The following is a 19,778-nucleotide window of genomic DNA, read 5'->3' as shown; positions in this document are numbered from 1 at the left end:
TCCGGTTTAAATGTGATAGGTTTTCAGTATCTAAGTGCTTGGTTAAATTAGCTAAATTTGAAAAGACTTGTTGTCTTTGGTAAAAGTGCTTCTTGGCAGTTTGATACAACATGTTTCAATTCAGATGCTCTGTACGTGTACTTTAAACTGCTGTTCAGACTTGCATTTTTTTTTCCAAGTCGCTAAGCAAAGAAGAACAACACCATCTTTTAAAGGGACCATGCAATGCTTTTCCCTCCTTTTTCACAATTTTATCACCTTTGCAACACTAGTCTCATCCCATTGTACAACCCTGCCTAAGTCAATGCTCCTTCTCCCAATGCCCCGTGTAACCCAGCATTTAATGTGGGACCATCGCATACAGGAAAGCTTTCAAACACTTCAATCCATTTACTTTCATTCTCCAACAGCGAAAGTAAAACATAAACAAACAGAAGCTGCATTTGAATCATGGAATCCCTACAGTATGGAAGCAAACTATTCAGGCCATACCAATCCTCCATACAGCATCCCACCCAGACCCACCACCCTACAACCCTGCATTGTCCATGGCTAATCAACCCAATCTATACATCCCTGGACACCATGGGCAATTTAGCATGGCCAATCCACTTAACTTGCATATCTTTGGACTGTGGGAGAAAACCGGAGCAAACTCCACACAGACAGTCGCTGACCACTGAACCAACCTCCCAATTGCTTCTGGAATTATGCTTTTTTTCTGAGTACTAACAAATTAACAGTGAGTAAGTGTTCAAAGTTTGGGAGAAGATTTGTAGCTCGGGTGCTCGTTGTTGTGGTTCTGTTCGCCGAGCTGGGAATTTATGTTGCAGACGTTTCGTCCCCTGTCTAGGTGACATCCTCAGTGCTTGGGAGCCTCCTGTGAAGCGCTTCTGTGATACTTCCTCCGGCTTTTATAGTGGTTTGTCTCTGCTGCTTCTGGTTGTCAGTTCCAGCTGTCTGCTGCAGTGGTCGGTATATTGGGTCCAGATCGATGTGCTTATTGATTGAATCAGTGGATGAGTGCCATGCCTCTAGGAATTCCCTGGCTGTTCTCTGTTTGGCTTGTCCTATAATAGTAGTGTTGTCCCAGTCGAACTCATGTTGCTTGTCATCCGCGTGTGTGGCTAATAAGGATAGCTGGTCGTGTCATTTCGTGGCTAGTTGGTATTAAAAACACAAATAGAGAACATGCACCGGATCATCAACGCCACACTCACAGGAATCCGATACACTAGAGAGGAAAAAAAGGACAACCAATTCCCATTCCTCGACGTGATGGTACAGAGAACACTGAACGGAGAATTCACCACAAAGGTATACAGGAAAGCCCCACACACAGACAGACCAAGTCCTAAACTACGAAAACAACCACCCCAACACACACAAAAGAAGTTGCATCAAGACACTGTTCAAAAGGGACACACACTGCAGTACACCAGAACTGCAAAAAGAGGAAGAAGAACACCTCTACAATGTATTCGCCAAAAACGGATACCCGCGCAATTTCATCAACAGATGCCTATGGGAAAGACAATGGAATGAGGACATGCCGCAACCCAAAGGACTAGCCACACTACCATAATTAAAAACATTTCTGAACTGACAGCCAGACTACGAGTGGTCGCAGTAGTTCAGCAACACTCCACAGGACCCTGCCATTGACTACAAGTCCTGCCCTGATTTGCCTTACCAAATTTAAACACTTCACTTTTATCCAAGTTAAATTGATGAGACCTGGTACAATTTGCACTGGTAACAGTGTAAGCCACATCTTGTGGGTTGGGGATAGGGAGATCCCACACAGGTCCCCAGTGAATCTTTGGAAGGAGCCAGCTGCCCCATAAAACTTTGATGATAAACACAAGGTGGAGATGCTGGTGTTGGACTGGGGTGGACAAAGTCAGAAGTCACATGACACAGTGTTGTAGTCAAACATCACAAGTCTTCAGACACCGCTCTTTTATCAGGTGAAGACTTCACACCTCACCGCTGTCACCTTGACTGCCATTAGGATAGGATGGTCACCCAGTCCTCCAGGATGCATGTCCTGCTCCCGCAGTTGGCATAACTCTGTGCTGTCACTGTGTTTTGCTCCTCTGAGGAAATGGCATTGAGATTCTGGCCAGCCCACCCCTGTGCTGCCTGTGCATCCTGAGGAAACCTCTTCAAGTGAAAGCTGTTCAGTAGTTGCTGTGAGTCACAGAATGGTGAATCTGTTTTTCCTCCAGCACAGACCTAGGGGATTGGCACAGAGCTATGCCAACTGCTGGAGCAGGACACACGCTCTGGAGGAGTTGGTGACCACTGTAGTCTCCACATGGAACTTTGACATAGGACCTTATTTTGCTGAATGTGGCACCAGCCATATTGAAAAGTCAGAAGGAGATTGGAAGTGATGTATGACTATTGAACCCTTCTGCTCTCAACTCCGTATCCCGAGAAGTAGCATATTGTGTATCGGAACATCTTGGAGAATACTACAGGTCAAGGTGAAAGGAAATCTGCTCTGCCCCTCTGTGCAGCCAATGATATCTTGCATTACCTTTGTGCTTTGTTGCCTGCACTTTTAAGGTTGACTGTGATAACTTTTGTTCACAGAGATGATTAGCTTCAATTTGCAATGTCTACTGACATGGCAAAATTACTTGTGACCAGTATTAGTATCCCCATTGCATGCATTTCAAACAACTATATAGTACCCTTCAAGCCACCAAATCTGCCGATTCCTAATCTTTATTTCGATTTGCTCCTTATTGCCTGTATGCCTGTTCGCCTCCCATTCGTGTTTGTCAAGGTACTGCTTAAACATTGCTAACATGCCCGATCCCGCTATTTCCACTGCCAAATTGATTCCAGACACCTGCCACCTTCTATGTGAAAACATGTCCCTGTCCTTCCCTAAACTTTTTTCCTCTCACCTTGAACCTGTGCCCTCTTTCCATCCTGGGAAGAAAGCCTCTGACTATCCACCTTATCTATGCCTCTTGTAATTTTGTAGACCTCTATCAAGTTGCCCCTTAGCTTCTGTCTTTCCAATGAAAACAATCTGAGCTTATCCAACCTCTTCTCATCAGACCAGGCAGCATATTTGTATACCTTCGCTGACTCTCTCCAAAGCATCCTAACTGAAGTTTATACAGCTGCAACATCACTTGCCAACTTTTGTATTCGATACAAAAACAGATGTTGTTGGAAATGCTCAGCAGGTCTGGCAGCATCTGTGAAAAGAAATCAAAGTTAATGGTTTGGGTCCAGTGACCCTTCCTCAGAACTGATGGTCGCTAGGAAAATGTCAGTTTATATGCAGAAGATAGAGTGGGGGTAGGGGGTAAGGAGTAAATGATAGGTAGGGATAGACCCCAAAGAGAAAGAAGTTCATGTAAAGTTTCCATTTCACATGCACCATGCTATGTTTGTAGAGAATGCAACCTATAGTGTGCAAGTACTTGATTAATGCTAATTCTGGTGTCATCCGCAAATTTACTCAATATTAAAGAGCCTGGCATCATTCACTATTAGACAATACAATTAAACAAACCAATCATTTTCCATATGCATTTTGCCTTTAGGAGTTATTTGAAAATGGCAGAAAATGCATGTGATGAATAGCATAGTGAGTCATAGGCTCAGTTTGATAATCAAGGCTAATCCAAAAAAAAACTCCAAAAAAAAGGCACTTTGGTATGTGGTGCCCTGAAATTCTTTACAAAGAGCTGACGGTGATGTTTTATAGCTTTAACTGTTGAATAAGCAGGCCTGGAAAACCTGAAAAGGTCAATGTTGTCATCACCCAACAATGGCCTCTGGATTGAGGAGCTGGTTGTCCTTTTCAGTGCACGCCTAGAAATAGTTGGAGAAACTTGCAAAGGTGAGCAATATCCTCTCTGCCTGTCTGTCTGTCTCTCTCACAGCAAGAATCATGGTTTGGATCTGAAAGCAGCAACCTTTACGTATCCGTCCGTAAGTTAGTTTGGAAAAAAAAGCCTGATAAAGCTTCAGATATCAAAACTGCCTATTGTTTCTCACCTGAATCTGAAATATGATCTGAAGATTACTGTTGTCCTGTGATTGTGAGCAATTGTATCTGAATTACAGCAAGGAAAAGGAACCAGAAGATTATAAGAGGTAATACAGAAAGAGGCTATTCAGCCCGAGTCAGCCCCACCACTCAATTACATTATAGTTGATCTGATAATCCTCAACTCCACTTTCCTCCCTTTTGGCATTACACCTGATGTAGCCAAGATGGATATTGCCCATTTCTTAATCAGCAAAATGGATGGTTTCCACCTTTCAAACACACTGTACATTGCCTTGCACAATTTTAAAACAAATGAGCAGCTAATAATTTAATAAATCTGATCATTAAAATGTGGTTAAATTACAAGCATCCTGACCTTCTAAAAGACTTAAAATTCTTTCATCAATCTTTTAAATTTCCTTTCTTGTCTCCTTGAATCAGTTTTCTGATTTTACTGGTACTGTGACCTGGAATAAATTAATTTCTGACCCTTGCTCTGACTATTAAAATTGTGCTTCATGAAGCCTACTCAAAATGGTGGTGATGCTCGTTTTTTTTTCTTTCCAGTCTAGTAGTTTTCACCATTTATTGTAAATATTTTCCCCCTTTTGCCCCACAGAGATCTCTAACTTTACACTCAGAGCTTCCAATTGCTCTAACAGTACCTTACTCATGAAGGCTTCTGTCTCTTCCCAACTTTTATATTATTCCTACTTTCCCTGCACCTTTTTGCTAGTTCTGAGGTGAAGATTTTTTTTTTCTTGAGTGCTGTATTCACCCTTTGGCTGCTCCCATGAGTGCTGGTGACTGAATATTAGTTTACAGAACAACCTCGGTTATCTGAATGTCAATTATCCGAATTTTGGATTATCCAAACAAGATCTCAAGGTCCCATAAAAGCGTTATCTGTTATCCGAACAATCAGTTATCCAAACACAATACTCCCTGCCTTTTATCATTTGGATAATCGATGTTGTTCTATACTCTTCTCAGCTACTGGCTGATTGCATCTTTGTAAAGCTATAATATTCTTAAAGTGGTAGACATGTCTTAGAAAGTTTTTGTTTTCTCTAGTGTTGAATGGATTCTCACCTATTGTTACCTTGAAGTAATTCAGCAATGGAGCTCACCACCTGATCACCATGTCATAGTAGAATCTCTCCAGGGCGCTAACCACTATAGCGTGTGGTTGGATAATTTACTGACATCAATTCTCCGGTTTAGATATTTTAATCAACCTGCGCAGAGATGTTATTAGATATCTTATGAGCCAGATTAAACCCCCTCAAAACATGGCAAGCAGATAGGAGAAAGTGAGGATTGAAGATCTGAGTCAAAAAGCACAACAGGGCAGGCAGCAGATGAGGAGGGGGAGAGTCAACGTCTCGGGCATAAGCCGTTAACCAGGAACATATCAAGCAGTGAGCTTATTTTATCTCATTTAAAGGTATGTGTAGATTAGATTTGATTCCATACAGTGTGGAAACAGTCCCTTTGGCCCAACAAGTCCACACTGAACCTTTGAAGAGTAACCCACCCCGCTCTGACTAATGCACCTAACATTATGGACAATTTAGCATGGCCAATTTACCTAACCTGCACATCTTTTGGACAGTGGGAGGAAACCGGAGCATCGGGGAAACCCACACAGACACTGGGAGAATGTGCAAACTCCACACAGACAGTCACCCGAGGCTGGAATCAAACCTGGGACCCTGGCACTGTGAGGCAGCAATGCTAACCACTGAGCCACCATGCCGCCCAAAAGGCACTGCATTCCCGATGTGAATTGATTGGTCAAACTACTGGGCTTTAAGCAAAATTCACTTTATTCTGACACCACAGTTAAAACATAAACTCAAGAAGAATTTGTCTTTAATTCTCTTGAAATGCTTAACAAAAATAGCCTATTATTTAATGACCACTTGTCAACTGTTCCAATATAGCAGCACCTCAAATAGACCCTTGGCAAAGTCAAATTAAGCAAAACCGATTCACTTACATGCTAGCTCCTGTCCAGGAGAAGGAACATCAAGAGAATGAATCTAGCAACTGAGAGAGTACTCAAGTTTATTTTTGCTGCAAGAGAGAGAGAGAGAGAGAGATAGATCTGTATCTAGCAGCTCCCACTCCAAACACCCCAACTGCAACAGCTGAAAGCAAAGTTAAAATCCTAGGTTCTATGTGAGCGTGACTTCACCCACTCGTGCTTCTTTTGTCTAATTTTTAAAAAAACCCAGAGCTATTTACTCTGCATTGCATGGAGCAGACACTATGGCACCAGGCTTACAGCATCCCTCTTAAAGGTACATCTTGCCACACACATCTCTGGAATGGGTGTCTTGAACCTGGGCCTCCTGTCTCAGAGGTAGGAACACTACCATGGTGCCATAAGAGACCCCCAATTCTCTTTTTCATGTCAAGTCTAAGGCCCATTTAATTAACAGTTGTCGCAGATTTAAAAGTAAACGCTACCTATCATGAGGTGGAAGGTGAGATTAATGTAATCAATTTCAGGAAGAAACAGCTAATGATCCACAACTGGAAGCGCTTTGAAAAGTTATTGTGAAAAAAATGGTCTGACGCAGTACAAGAGGAACTGAGCATTGTTATCGCAGATACTTTAGATTGCACAGAGATTACCAAGGTTTCTCAAGATAATTTAATGTAAAGCTCTTCACAGGACACACTGCCACAGGGCATATGGGCATAGAACGAACAAGCACAGGATACTGGGACTCTGATCCGACAGTGAAAATGTCCGAGATATGTCAAAGTTTCAAACCGTAGCACCACAAAGAACTTCGAAACCCTCGTTAGATTGTGTCAGACTGTATGATCCAAAATCACAGCTGATTTATTCACCATGCATGGTGATGATTTCCTCCCAATCACTGACTACATTTTCAAATTTCTAATTGTCAAATGATTAAAGGGCATTTCGCTTGTGTCTGTCTCAGATGCAATGAGTGTGATATTCAGTCTGTTCAATGCACCTGAAGAGACCATATCTGACAAAGCACCACAAGATACAGGCAGACCTTTGAGATGTGTGAGCAAATGGAGCATACACTGTGGCAGCCTTGCCACATTATCCCAGATTCAACAGTCTCACCAAGCAAATGGTTCACATTGTTAAAGCCCTTTACCGTCTGTTAAGAAGGCATACGGTGTGTTAGAGTTTATTGGTAGAGGGATTGAGTTCTGAAGCCATAATGTCATGCTGCAACTATACATAACGCTGGCGTGGCCTCATTTGGAATATTGTGTACAGTTCTGGTCGCCCCATTACAGGAAGGATGTGGAAGCATTGGAAAAGGTGCAGAGGAGACTTACCAGGATGTTGCCTGGTCTGGAGGGAAGGTCATATGAGGAAAGGCTGAGGGACTTGGGTCTGTTCTCATTGGAGAGAAGAAGGATAAGAAGGGATTTAAAGAGACATACAAGATGATCAGAGGATTAAATAGGGTGGACAGTGAGAGTCTTTTTCCTAGGATGATGACGTTGGCTTGTACAAGGGAGCATAGCTGCAAATTGAGGGGTGATAGATTTAAAACAGATGTCAGAGGCAGGTTCTTTACTCAGAGAGTGGTAAGGGTGTGGAATGCCCTGCCTGCCAATGTAGTTAACTCAGTCACAATAGGGGCATTTAAACAGTCCTTGGATAAGCACATGAATGTTGATGAGATAGTATAGGGTGATGGGCTTAGATTAGTTCACAGGTCGGCGCAACGTTGTGGGTCATAGGGCCTGTTCTATGAAGAGCATGGCGATGAGAAAAACACTACGCTTTCTATTGTAATGATATACCTAAAATCTACATCTTTGCATATGGGCATTCTGGTTCTAGAACAGATCATCATTGAAAGGCAATTTTAAGTCGACTCTGCCAAACTACCAGCTGTTGAAGTTCTCAGAGATTCTACGCAAACTTCTCAAGAACACGAGGGAGAACGAAGATGGCACATAATCAACAGGCAGTTACAGAAATGCTGAATCTGTGTCAATTATCCATCCTACCCAAGGAATTTGGTTACCCACAGAAATTGTGTAATGAGCCAAGATTTTCTGAAGTCACAACACTTAATGAAGCAATGTCGAGGAGAAATGATTTGGAAGTGCCAGTGTTGGACTGGGGTGTACAACGTTTAAAAAACCACACAACACCAGGTTATAGTCCAACAGGTCTGTTTGGAAGCACTAGCTTTCAGAGGCTCCTTCATCAACCACCTGATGAAGGACCAGCGCTCTAAAAGCTCATGCTTCCAATTAAATCTGTTGGACTATATAACCTGGTGTTGTGATTTTTAATGTTGAGGAGAAAGATGGCCTAACTTAGGGAACTCTACAGTACTCCAATTGTGCATAGAACACAAAAAAGGTACACTTGGATTATGAAGAAGTGGAAAACCAGCATGACAACAACATACGAGAGACCAACAACATATAAATCACAAGCAACAGTGTGAAGTCAAAATCTCCAAAATATCGCACCATTATAAGATCTTAAACAATCGTCAAACCACTGTTATGTTGTACACACTTATAAACTTGGTAAATCTTACAATTTTTGACTCATCAGTAAATGGTTTTGCAACAACATAATGTATATGCATTTTCATACTTAGTACATGAAATTCTCTCTGGGAAATAAAGGGGATAATGTGTTGTTGCTTTATGAGCTGACTATACTAATGAGCTAAGGGCCATTGACACGACGTAACCAGCAGCCATGAGGACTTCAGAATGTGAGCATAAGTTGCTCTGTAACTGCATGTTATCAGATTGTCTGTTAAGTAAAGCTAATTAAGATTTTCAAGTAAATTGAACTGATGTTGTTTATCTGTTATGAGAATGTTAGTTCTGTGTTAAGAAACACAAACAAGAATACAACTGTTATTCACAAGAGGGAAAGTCTATGTAATAAGGATTTCCTGCCACTAGATGTAGCTGGTGGACTGTTAGAGTTTGCAGACTATGGCCAGCACGTGAGAGAGCTTATTCTCCATAAAAGGGAATTTCAGGAGGGGAGAGGGAGTACAACTTAAGGCAAAAGTTTATGCAATGAATAGTTAAAGAGAAAATCAACCTTAAATGACAGTGAGTTAAGGTTGTTATATTCATTTAGTCTTATTTGAAACTTGGTTTTGAGTAATGAATGGTAAAGCGGTGATCAATAATAACTTATAACTAAGTCAGTAATGAAATTTGCCTTATTACAATACAGTGTTAAATGGGAAATAATGACACAAATAATAACCCTTTTACTTATGGGTATTCAGAAACTCGCAGAGTAGGCTAACAGTCTGAAATATTGTTATTGCTTTGTGTCTGTTAATTCCTAATTTATGATTCCAATTTCGTTTCTTGAATTTAGCCCATTAATTAACAGAAAGTTGCACCATCATCTTAAAATAGGCTACTTCTTTAAGGTGTCCAACAGGCCAATGCACAGTCTCCTTTATATTTTTTATTCGGATCATTAGACATTTGCTACCCAAGACTAAAAAGTACTGACAACACAAAGGTCCAGTAAACAGTAGAGGACTTCAGGAAGAAAATAATAACAACTTTTACTTACGTAGCACATGTAACGAATGATAGATAACAACCGTTTCTACAAATATATTAAACGAAAAAGAGTGGCTAAAGTAAATATTATCCTTTAGAGGATGAGAAGGGGCATTTAGTCATGGAATATGATGAAATGGCTAATGCATTGAACAGGTATTTTGCACCAGTTTTCACAGTGGAAGATACTAATAACATGCCAGTAATTGATAAAGAAACGAAGATAGGTGAGGACCTGGACGCAATCATTATCACAGAAGAGGTAGTGTTGAGCAAGCTAATGGACCTAAGGATAGACAAGTCTCCTGGCCCTGTTGGGATGCATCCTAGGGTGCTAAAAGAAATGGCAGAAGAAATAGCGAGTGTATTTGTGGTAATTTTCCAAAATTCGCTGGACTCTGGGGCAGTTCCAGCAGATTGGAAAACAGCAAATATGACACCACTGCTTAAAAAGGGACATAGAGAGAAGATGGGGAATTATAGACTGGTTAGCCTTACTTCTGTAGTGGGGAAGATGCTTGAGTCCATTATCAAGGAAGAAATAGTAAGGCATCTTGATAGAAACTGTCCATGCTGAACTAATCTTTTGGAATTCTATGAAGACATAATGAATACGGTGGACAATGGGGACCCAGTAGATGTGGTATATTGTATCTACATTTCCAAAAGGCCTTCAACAAGGTGCCGTACAAAAGGCTGCTGCATAAAATAAAGATGCAAGGCAAAGTATTAGCATGGATAGAGAATTGGTTGACTAACAGGAAGCTCTAAAGAGTAGGGATAAACGAGTGCTATTCTGGCTGGCAATCAATAACTTGTGATGTGCCTCAGGCATCGGTATTTATTCACAATGTACGCAGATGATTTAGAGTTGGAGACCACGTGTAGTGTGTTAAAGTTTGCAGGTGACACTAAGGTGAGTGGCAGAGCAAAGTGTGCAGAAGACTGTGAAACTTAGCAGAGGAACTTAGTTTGTGAGTGGGCAAAGATCTGGCAGATGAAATATAATGTTCATAAATGTGAAGTCATCCATTTTTGTAGGAATAACAGCAAAAAAGACTATTACTTGAATGGTTGCAGCATGCTGCTGTGCAGAGGGACCTGGGTGCCCTTGTGCATGAATCACAGGTACAACAGGTAATTAGGAAGGCAAATGGAATTTTGACCTTCATTGCTAAAGGGATTGAGTTTAAAGGCAGGGACGTTATGTTGCAACTGTACAGGGTATTGGTGAAGCCACACCCGGAGTACTGTGTGCAGTTTTGTTCTCCTTACTTGAGAAAGGAAGGGGTGCAGAGGAGGTTCACTAGATTGATTCTGGAGTTGAGGAGGTTGGCTTATGAGGAGAGACTGAGTAGACCGGGATTATGTTCATTGAAATTTAGAAGAATGAGGTGGGAATCTTATAGAAATGTACAAAATTATGAAATGAATACATAAGATAGATGTAGAGATTATGTTCCCATCTGCCAGACCTTTGCGCACTCTCAAACTATGCTCCTCTGCAAAGTTTCACAGTCTTCTGCCACTCACCTTAGTGTCATCTGCAAACTTTGACACACTACACAGTCTCCAACTCCAAATAATCCGCATAAATTGTGAATAAACACCGATCCCTGAGGCACGCCACTAATTATTGATTGCCAGCAAGAATTGCACTCATTTATTCCCACTAGCAGGTAAAACTAGGACAAGAGGGCATAGCCTCACAATTAGGGGGAGCAGATTTAAGACTGAATTGAGAAGGAACTTCTTCACTCACAGGGTTGTGAATTTATGGAATTCTCCTCCCACTGAAGTAAGTCAACACGACTTCAGTAAATGTTTTTAAAGCTAAGATAGACTTTTTTTGAACAATGAAGGAATTAAGGATTACAGTGAGAGGGTGGGTAAGTGGAGCTGAGGCTGCAAAATGATCAGCCATGATCGTATTAAATGGCAGAGCAGGCTTATGGTTCTTTTATGTTCTTATGAATGTGAAGTCAGAAAAAAATGGACATTGTGCTAAAGCAAACCTGAGAAGGTGTGATGAATACTGTCCAAACACATGGATTTTAAGGAGGGGTTTAAAGGGGGAGAGGCAGCGGGATTTTATTTTGGGATTTGGACAGAGGTTTTCCTGCCAAACTGGGGTGGGATGCAGAGATGGACGCACAAGAGGACAGAATTAGAGCAAGAAGGAAATTGGTGAGGTTTCAGAGCTGGCAGAGATTAAAGAGAAAGGAACAAGCAAGATAATGAAGAGATCTATCACAAGATTCAGATTTTTAAAACTTATTGATCTACATTTTTGGAGATATTAGAGGACAAAATGGTGGGTAAATGAGATTTTTGGGGGGTTTGAAGTTTAGAGTGGCTGATACCCTAACTTAGTGTGGAGATGTGAGAGTGAGTAGATTTTTATGAGGGAGAACAAAGAATGGAAGGAATCGTTATCATATAATCAATACATCAAGGCTGATCGGAGTGTGTCATTAACTCCATTTTCCTGGCTGCCCACTATAATGTTGAACTTAGATAATTCTGTCTAACGTGACCTTGAATTATTCAATGACTTCACTTCACTACCCTCTGGGAAAACAAACTCCAATCGCTCATGCCCTACGAGAGAAGGAATTCCTCCTCATTGCAATTTTCGATTGTATTTTGAACTGTGCCCCTGAGTGATTCCTCCACAGGAGGACAAATCTCAGTATCTATCTTGTTAGGGCCCTCAGACTCTTATGTTTCAATAAGATTAATACTACTCAATCTATTAATCATCAATCTACTCAACCATTCCTCATAAAGAATGGCTGTAAGGCCATTCCTTCATTCCAAGAATTAGCCGAGTTCAGAATTACTTCCAGTGCAAGTGCATTCATCTTTAAGTAAGAAGAATGAAGCTGTTCACAGAAATCTATGTGCAGCCTCACCAAAGCTCTGTACCATTGTAGCGTGATGTCCAATATTTTGTGCTCCAATCCTTGTAAGAAAGGCTTGCATTCTAATATTTTCTGAATTACACCAGTCATTGAAGGTTGTCAGAGGTCAGTTTTGCCCGTGTGTGTTTGTAAACAATATATCTCAAAAAACTAATGTTTGGATTTCAACAAAACTCAGTATAGAGAAGGAGGAACTGTCTTAGGAAGAACTAATTCATTTTTGGTGAAAACATGGATTTAGATGCAGATCCTATAAATGTTTTTAAGTATCTATAAACATTGGGAGATGGGGAGATTGTTGTGAGTTGGTTTATTTAGAATGTTGTCAATTGTTTTCAAACGTTATGGATCGTCCCAGCTGCTGTGATGGAATTTGTCATAGCCATAATATGAACAGGGCTTTCAAAGCAGATTGTTGAATGTGAATTGGCCTGAAGTCTGTGCAATGCAATGAAATATTTTAATGAAAAGATTCTTTTTCTAAAATTGGCATTTAGAGAACATCAACCAGGCAGGAAAAGGCCTTTAGGAAGAGTTGAACACTTGTATTAGTATTAACATAGTATGACTGAAGCATGTGTCCTACTGAGTGCCCTCTTCACCAACTTTATGACATACCTGCATATTAGATTTTTATCATTCACATACAAGGACACTCATATACATTTGTACTATAACACTCTGTAATTTGGATGTAGGTTTGCTCACTGAGCTGGAAGGTTCATTTCCAGATGTTTCATCACCCCACTAGGTAACATCTTCAGTGGACCTCCAGGCGAAGCACTGTTGATAATTCCTGCTTTCTATTTATATGTTTGGGTTTCTTTGGGTTGGTGATGTCAGTTCCTGTTCTTTTTCTCAAGGGGTGTGATAGATGGGGTCTAACTCGATGTGTTTGTTGGTAGAGTTCCAGTTGGAATGCCATGTTTCTAGGAATTCTCCTGTGTGTCTCTGTTTGGCTTGTCCTAGGATGGATGTGTTGTCACAGTCAAAGTGGTGTCCTTCCTCCTCTGTATGTAAGGATACTAGTGAGAGAGGGTCATGTCGTTTTGTGGCTAGTTGATGTTCATGTATCCTGGTGACTAGTTTTCTGCCTGTTTGTCCAATATAGTGTTTGTTACAATCCTTGCATGGTATTTTGTAAATAACATTAGTTTTGCTCATTGTCTGTATAGGTTCATTCAAGTTCATTAGCTGCTGTTTTAATGTGTTGATGGGTTTGTGGGCTACCATGATGCCAAAGGGTCTGAGTAGTCTGGCAGTCATTTCCGAGATGTCTTTGATGTAGGGGAGAGTGGCTAGTGTTTCTAGACATGTTTTGTTTGCTTGTTTGGGTGTGTTGCTGAGAAATCGGTGGACTGTGTTCATTGGGTACCCGTTCTTTTTGAATACACTGTACAGGTGATTTTCCTCTGCTCTGCGTAGTTTCTCTGCCCTGCAGTGTGTGGTGGCTCATTGAAGTAATGTTCTGATGCAGCTTCGTTTGTGGATGTTGGGGTGATTGCTTCTGTATACTGTATTTTGTTTCCTGATTTCAGTGAATGGTGGTGATACTGTTTCAACTTTCCAATCACTGAGACATTTTCAGAATTTAGGGATCCTTGACAGATTAAGAACCCATGTACCTGCTGGCAGGATTAATGGTGGTGATAGGGTTCTCACCTGCTGGCTAGAGTACCAGCAAACCCCACGTCACCTCTTTTAGGAAAGATGACCGAAGCAAATATCACTTGGGTATCTAATTAGACAGCTTTTCCCAGGATCAAGAACCCCAGGAGTGGCTTTCTGCCCACTGAGAACTACCAGCCAATGGCAGACATCATTGAAGGCTGTGCCACCTGGAAGTAGATTGTGGAGGATTGGGGGAGGGGTGAGAACAGAAATGGCAGGGAAGTGGCTCACATCAGACCCTTCCTACCCAATGCATATTCCATATAAAATACAGTGAAAAGTGTGTACTGTCACCATGCATGGTGCCATTCACATTAACTTAATATATTAAAAAAAACTTAAAAGCGAGTCCAACGTTTCCCTCTCTGCTGCGACAGTCCCACCCTGGGCTTTCCAGGCCATGCCATGCCACTGTCCGAGTCTGCTCCAGGCTACACCAGCCCCAGGGGCCACTCCACATGAGTGAGAGTCCTGCTCCAAGCTTCACAGGCTGGCTGACTCTGTTCAAGTGAAAGGTAAACAAAATTGAAATAAAGAAGGAGGGGAGAAAGAAAAAGACAAAAAGTACAACTCCGTGCACAGGACTATATGCATGGCAGGTGAAGTATAATATGGATAAATATGAAGTATCCACATTGGTGGTTAAAAACTGAATGGCAATATATTGGGAAAGGGAAAGGTGCAATGGGTTCTGATGTCCTTATGCACACCAGTCACTGACAGCAATCAAGACGATTCGAGTACAGGAGCAGGGATGTAGGGATGTCTTGCTGCAATTGTACAAAGATTTGGTGGGACCATACCTGGAGAACAGTGTGTAATTTTAGTCTCCTTATCTGAGGAAGGATGTTCTCCTGGGGAAGCAGTGCAATGAAGATTTGCCAAACTGATTCCTGGGATGGCAGGACTGATGTATGAAAAGAGACTGGATTGGTGAAGACCATATTCGTTGGAGTTTAGAAGATTGTATCTATAAAATTCTAAGAGGACTAGACAGGGTAAATGCAGGAAGGATGTTCCTAATGACCAGGGAATGCACAATTTAACGATGCAGGGTAGGCCATTTAGGACTGAGAGAGAGAAATTTCTCCACCCAGTGAGTGTTGAATCCAGGAATCCTTTGCCTCAGAAAGCAGTTTTAAAAAGGAGATAGGTATAATCCTTAGAGCTAAAGGGATCAAAGGAGAGAAAGTAGGAACAGAGTACTAAGTAGGATGATCTGCCACGATCGTGTTGAATAGCAAAACAGGCTCAAAGGGATGAATGGCTTATCCCTGTTCCTATTTTTGATGTTTCTAGTAGCAGTGATGTTAAATTGAAGCCCTTACATGGGTATCCTAATGCCAACCTAATGACCTTAATTGTGTGTGGGCAAAAAGACTATTGATCGACTGGCGATTAGAAAGAAAACCACTTTAGGATAGAGATCATCAAGTTAATGGGTTTATCATTTCAAGGATTACCATTTGTTTTCTAAATACGCCTTTCTCTTTCTCTGTTCCTTCTTGATTTTCTACTATTCCTGGGGTTTTTTATGTTTAGTACTGTGAAGAGAGATACAAAGTAGTTGTTTCAAATCTGCCATTACCACCTTTTCCATTATTAAATTTGACACAATTTGACACCATCCTTAACTCCTTTAGTAATCCACAGATAGGACATCCTTCTAGTAAAGTCCTTCTTCCTCAGTGGAATATATCTTTGTTGAGGGTTGTGAAATATCTCCTTAAATTCTGCTATTCCTTCTCTGTCATCTTAACTTTTAACTGATTTTTCCAGCCCACTTTAATTAACTCTGTCTTTGTAACCATATAACTGCCTTTACAGTATTTACATTTAAGTAACTAATTTAGGTACATATTTCTCACACTCAAAGTGAATGTGAAATTCTATTTTTATTATGGGATGTGGACATTGCTGGCTAGGCTAATAATTATTGCCCATCCTTAACTGTGCTGTTAAAGGCAGCAGTGTGCTGCCCTCTTGAACTGCTGCTGTCCTTAACGTATCTGCACATCCTGGGGTTAACATTGACCAGAAATAAGCTAGGTATTCTGTGACAAGTAACTCCCTCCAGTCTCTCACCACCTCCTTCCCCCACCCCAACATGTCCAACATCTTACAAAGTGCAATCTACCTCCCTGAATGGGTGCAGCTCAAACAAAATTCAAAAAGGTTTTAACCCCATCCAGGGCAATGCTGGTTGGCACCCAATCCACCATCTTCAACATCATTCTCTTCATCACCATCATTCATTGGCAGCAGTGTGAACCATCTACAAGATGCATTGTAGTAACTCACCAAAGCTCCTTAAACAGTATCTCTAAACCTATGACAACTACCCTCTAAAAGGACAAGGGCTGTAGATGCACAGGAATCACATTAGCTGAAAGTTTCCCTTCAATCCATATGCTATCCTGCTTGGAATTAACTTGCTGCTGTTTCGTTGTTGCTAGGTCAAAATCCTGAAGTCCTTTCCTCGCAGCATTTGTGAGTGCTCCTACAATGCATGGGCTGCAATTGTTTCAGAATGTAGCTCATCACTACCTTCTCAAGGCAGTTAGAGATGAATAATAAATGCTAGTGTAACCAGAAACATGCATATCCCATGAACAAATAAATAAAAAGCCTCAGAATATCATGGTTGCAGAGATTAGGTGAATGGGAGTTGACTCTCATGTTATATTTTCTTATCAGAATGAGAAAAGACCGCTAGAACCTCACAAATGTATTCAAATCTCGTTGCACTCCGGTTCTCTTTCATTCCACTTCCCGAGAAAAGTAAAATGGAGGGACACAGTTCCGGAAAACCTTTGAGGAATTTTGTGCCCAAGGAAATTGTGGCATATGGGCTAGATTAGGAGTTACAGTGCTAGACCCTCAGAGTGAGTAATATGTCCACTTCATGGTTGAGATAAATATGTAATTTAAAGGGAAACCTGGAGTTGGGGTGGGAGTGTCTACGTAAGGGAAGCTGGCATACAGAGAACCCAGCTGGGTATTTTGTGCTGAGAGAAACTCCTAAAATGAAGGGAAAAGGCTGTTTCCTCATTTTCTAACCTTGATGAATGTTTCTTATACTTTCAAGTGACTATAAGGAGCACACAAGACTTCATGGGCTTCTTTATGCAGGCTCGCAGAGTGGTTGATGATCAAGTGACTGGAACATTCATTCTCACTTCCTCGGGGTCTAAACTAATGAAATGCTCTGAAGATGGCGACACCGTGACCCATTCGGACAAATCACTGAAGAGAAACCTCTCCTTTATTTGGAAAGCACCAGAGCAATTCACTGGTGACATCAAGTTTTTGTAATTATTACCTATGACTTTAAAGTATAACATTCAAAACTATTTAAGAAAATAGGAAAGTAGAGGCCTTTGTTTTTGCTGGTGACATCAATTAATCATCTTCCTTTTGTTCTGAAATATGTACAACCAAATTGTGATTTAGTTAGTACTATGTCATCATGGAGACACTCCTAAAACGCTGAACAATTCCAGAATGATACCTGTCCAGGTCTCGGCTTCAATTCACCAGTTTATACCTGCTTAGTTTCTGAGATCGGCCCTGTTTAAGATCTCCTTGTCTACTATGTGCCAGATTCAGGCACGTGCCTGAAATATAGAGGGCTTGACTTCAGTAAAGGAACTTTGAGTATTATTTGTTGTGCATTGTTTTGTCTGGATGAGATTTCTGAAGGGCAACATAGCAGGTTTTATGAGTAGCACAAATATTTTCTAACCAGATCAGAATGCAAAGGGCCTGGTTTCTCATGCAACAATGTTTAAAGAAAAGCTCTAAAATTTACAGTGTTTTAGACCATATAACGATGAGCTGAAACCTTCCGCCAGTATTGGGATGGGATGGGAGCAGGCAGACAGTTAGTATAAATGAAGACCCACTTAGGGCCAATTTGAATTAGAACCAGAATTTCATAGTCGTGTGGCCCTCTGCCAAATGTTGACATTGGCAGTTTATTGGACATGGAGATGCCATTGAAGTTGGTGTCTCCAAAACCCAGTGACAGACTCACAGGGACAAACTCATCAATGCAGGATATCCTCCCCACTCCGATAGGCCTACCTACCTCTGGCCTCTTCCCTACAGACAGCTGAGTATACCCATGCTGAGGCATCCTCAACTCTTCCTGCTTCCTCTTCAATGTCCATTTCAAACAGTGGGACTGCCCAGCTGACATTGCTGTGAGCCCTTTTCCCTGATGTGTTTTCTTTAATTGGACAATGGTTGCGAGAATTGGCTTCCTGTGACTGAGATCGTGTTATGACCAACTCTTGGTTCTCAACCTGGAGTTGTGGCCAATATAAGGGTTGGGACCAGTTTGGGAAACTCTAGCTCATGGGTTTAAGTATGTTCCACTTCAGATTTCAAATCAGCCACAGAGCCATTGTCCATAACAACTGATGGTGTTGCTTGCTGAGATATTTTCCTTAAATGAGTGAAAATGAAACACTGAAATTCCATTCTAATAAATGGCTTTTGTTTCACGTGACCTGCAGTGTTTCAGCTGTCCAGTCATACTTCATTTACTGGACCAGAATTGAGTCTGGTCTCATTTCTGACCAAAAACAGAATTATTCCATTTCAACACAGAATGACGAAGTGAAGGAAACATTCCAGATGTCTGCATATAACAGCACTACAGCCAGAACAGCTGCTTCTGTTGAAGGTACAACACATTTCTATTCTGTTACTCCAAAACCAATCATTGAATTATTTGATTTCAAGTTATAAAGCACAGGTGTCATTTAATTTGTATTTGTAAGTTTGTGATGACCCCATAATTGGTGGTGTGATGGACAGTGAAGAGGTTTATCTCAGATTATCTAAGATTATGTTAATGGGCTAAAAAGTGGCAGATGGAGTTTAATTTGGGTAAATGTGAGGTATTGCATTTTGGTAAAACAAACAATGGTAGGATTAAACAATTAATGTAGTGTTGTAGAACAGAAAGACCTAAGGGTTCAGGTACATAATTCTTTGAAATTTGCGTCACCGGTAGACAGAGTACTTATGAAGGCGTTTTGCATGCATGCCTTCATTGTTCAGATCTTTGAGTGTAGGAGTTAGGACATCATGTTGAGATTGTACATACCCTTTTGGAATATTGTATGCAGTTCTGGCCATCCTGTTATAGGAAGGCTATTATTAAACTAGAGCAGGTTCAGAAAAGATTTACCAGGATGTTGCTGGGAATGAGGGGTTTAAATTATAAGGAGAGGCTGGATAGGTTGGGACTTTTTTCACTGAAGTGTAGGAGGTTGAGGGATGACCTTGTAGAAGTTCATAAGATCATGAGAGGCATAGGTCTCATGAATAGCAAAGGTCTTTTCCCTAAGATGGAGGAGTTCAAAATTAGGGGCTTTCTTTTAAGGTGAGAGGAGAAAGATTTAAAAAAGACGTAAGGGGTAACCTTTTTTAATTCAGAGTGTTCAGTGCGTGGACTGAACTGCCGGAGGACGTGGTGGATGCGGGTATGTTTACAATATTTAAAAGACATTTGGATAGGTACGAGGATAGGAAAGGTTGGAGGGATATGGGCCAAATGCAGGCAGGTGGGACTAGTT

The 19,778-nt window shown here is 41.1% G+C and overlaps 1 protein-coding gene across 1 annotated transcript in view; it reads left to right on the top strand.

Annotated features, from left to right (window-relative positions):
- The window catches only part of LOC140476607 (reelin domain-containing protein 1-like), a 48,144-nt gene that overhangs the window by 8,041 nt on the left and 20,325 nt on the right, over positions 1 to 19,778 (top strand). Inside the window, exons 3-4 of the mRNA XM_072569509.1 lie at positions 17,279 to 17,501; positions 18,711 to 18,880. Of these exons, the coding sequence (XP_072425610.1) occupies positions 17,279 to 17,501; positions 18,711 to 18,880 (393 nt within the window). The remainder of the gene's footprint in view (positions 1 to 17,278; positions 17,502 to 18,710; positions 18,881 to 19,778) is intronic.

The sequence above is a fragment of the Chiloscyllium punctatum genome, chromosome 1 (genome assembly GCF_047496795.1).
Source record: "Chiloscyllium punctatum isolate Juve2018m chromosome 1, sChiPun1.3, whole genome shotgun sequence".
Lineage (NCBI taxonomy): Eukaryota > Metazoa > Chordata > Chondrichthyes > Orectolobiformes > Hemiscylliidae > Chiloscyllium > Chiloscyllium punctatum.
This window is presented reverse-complemented; position numbering and strand designations above follow the sequence as displayed.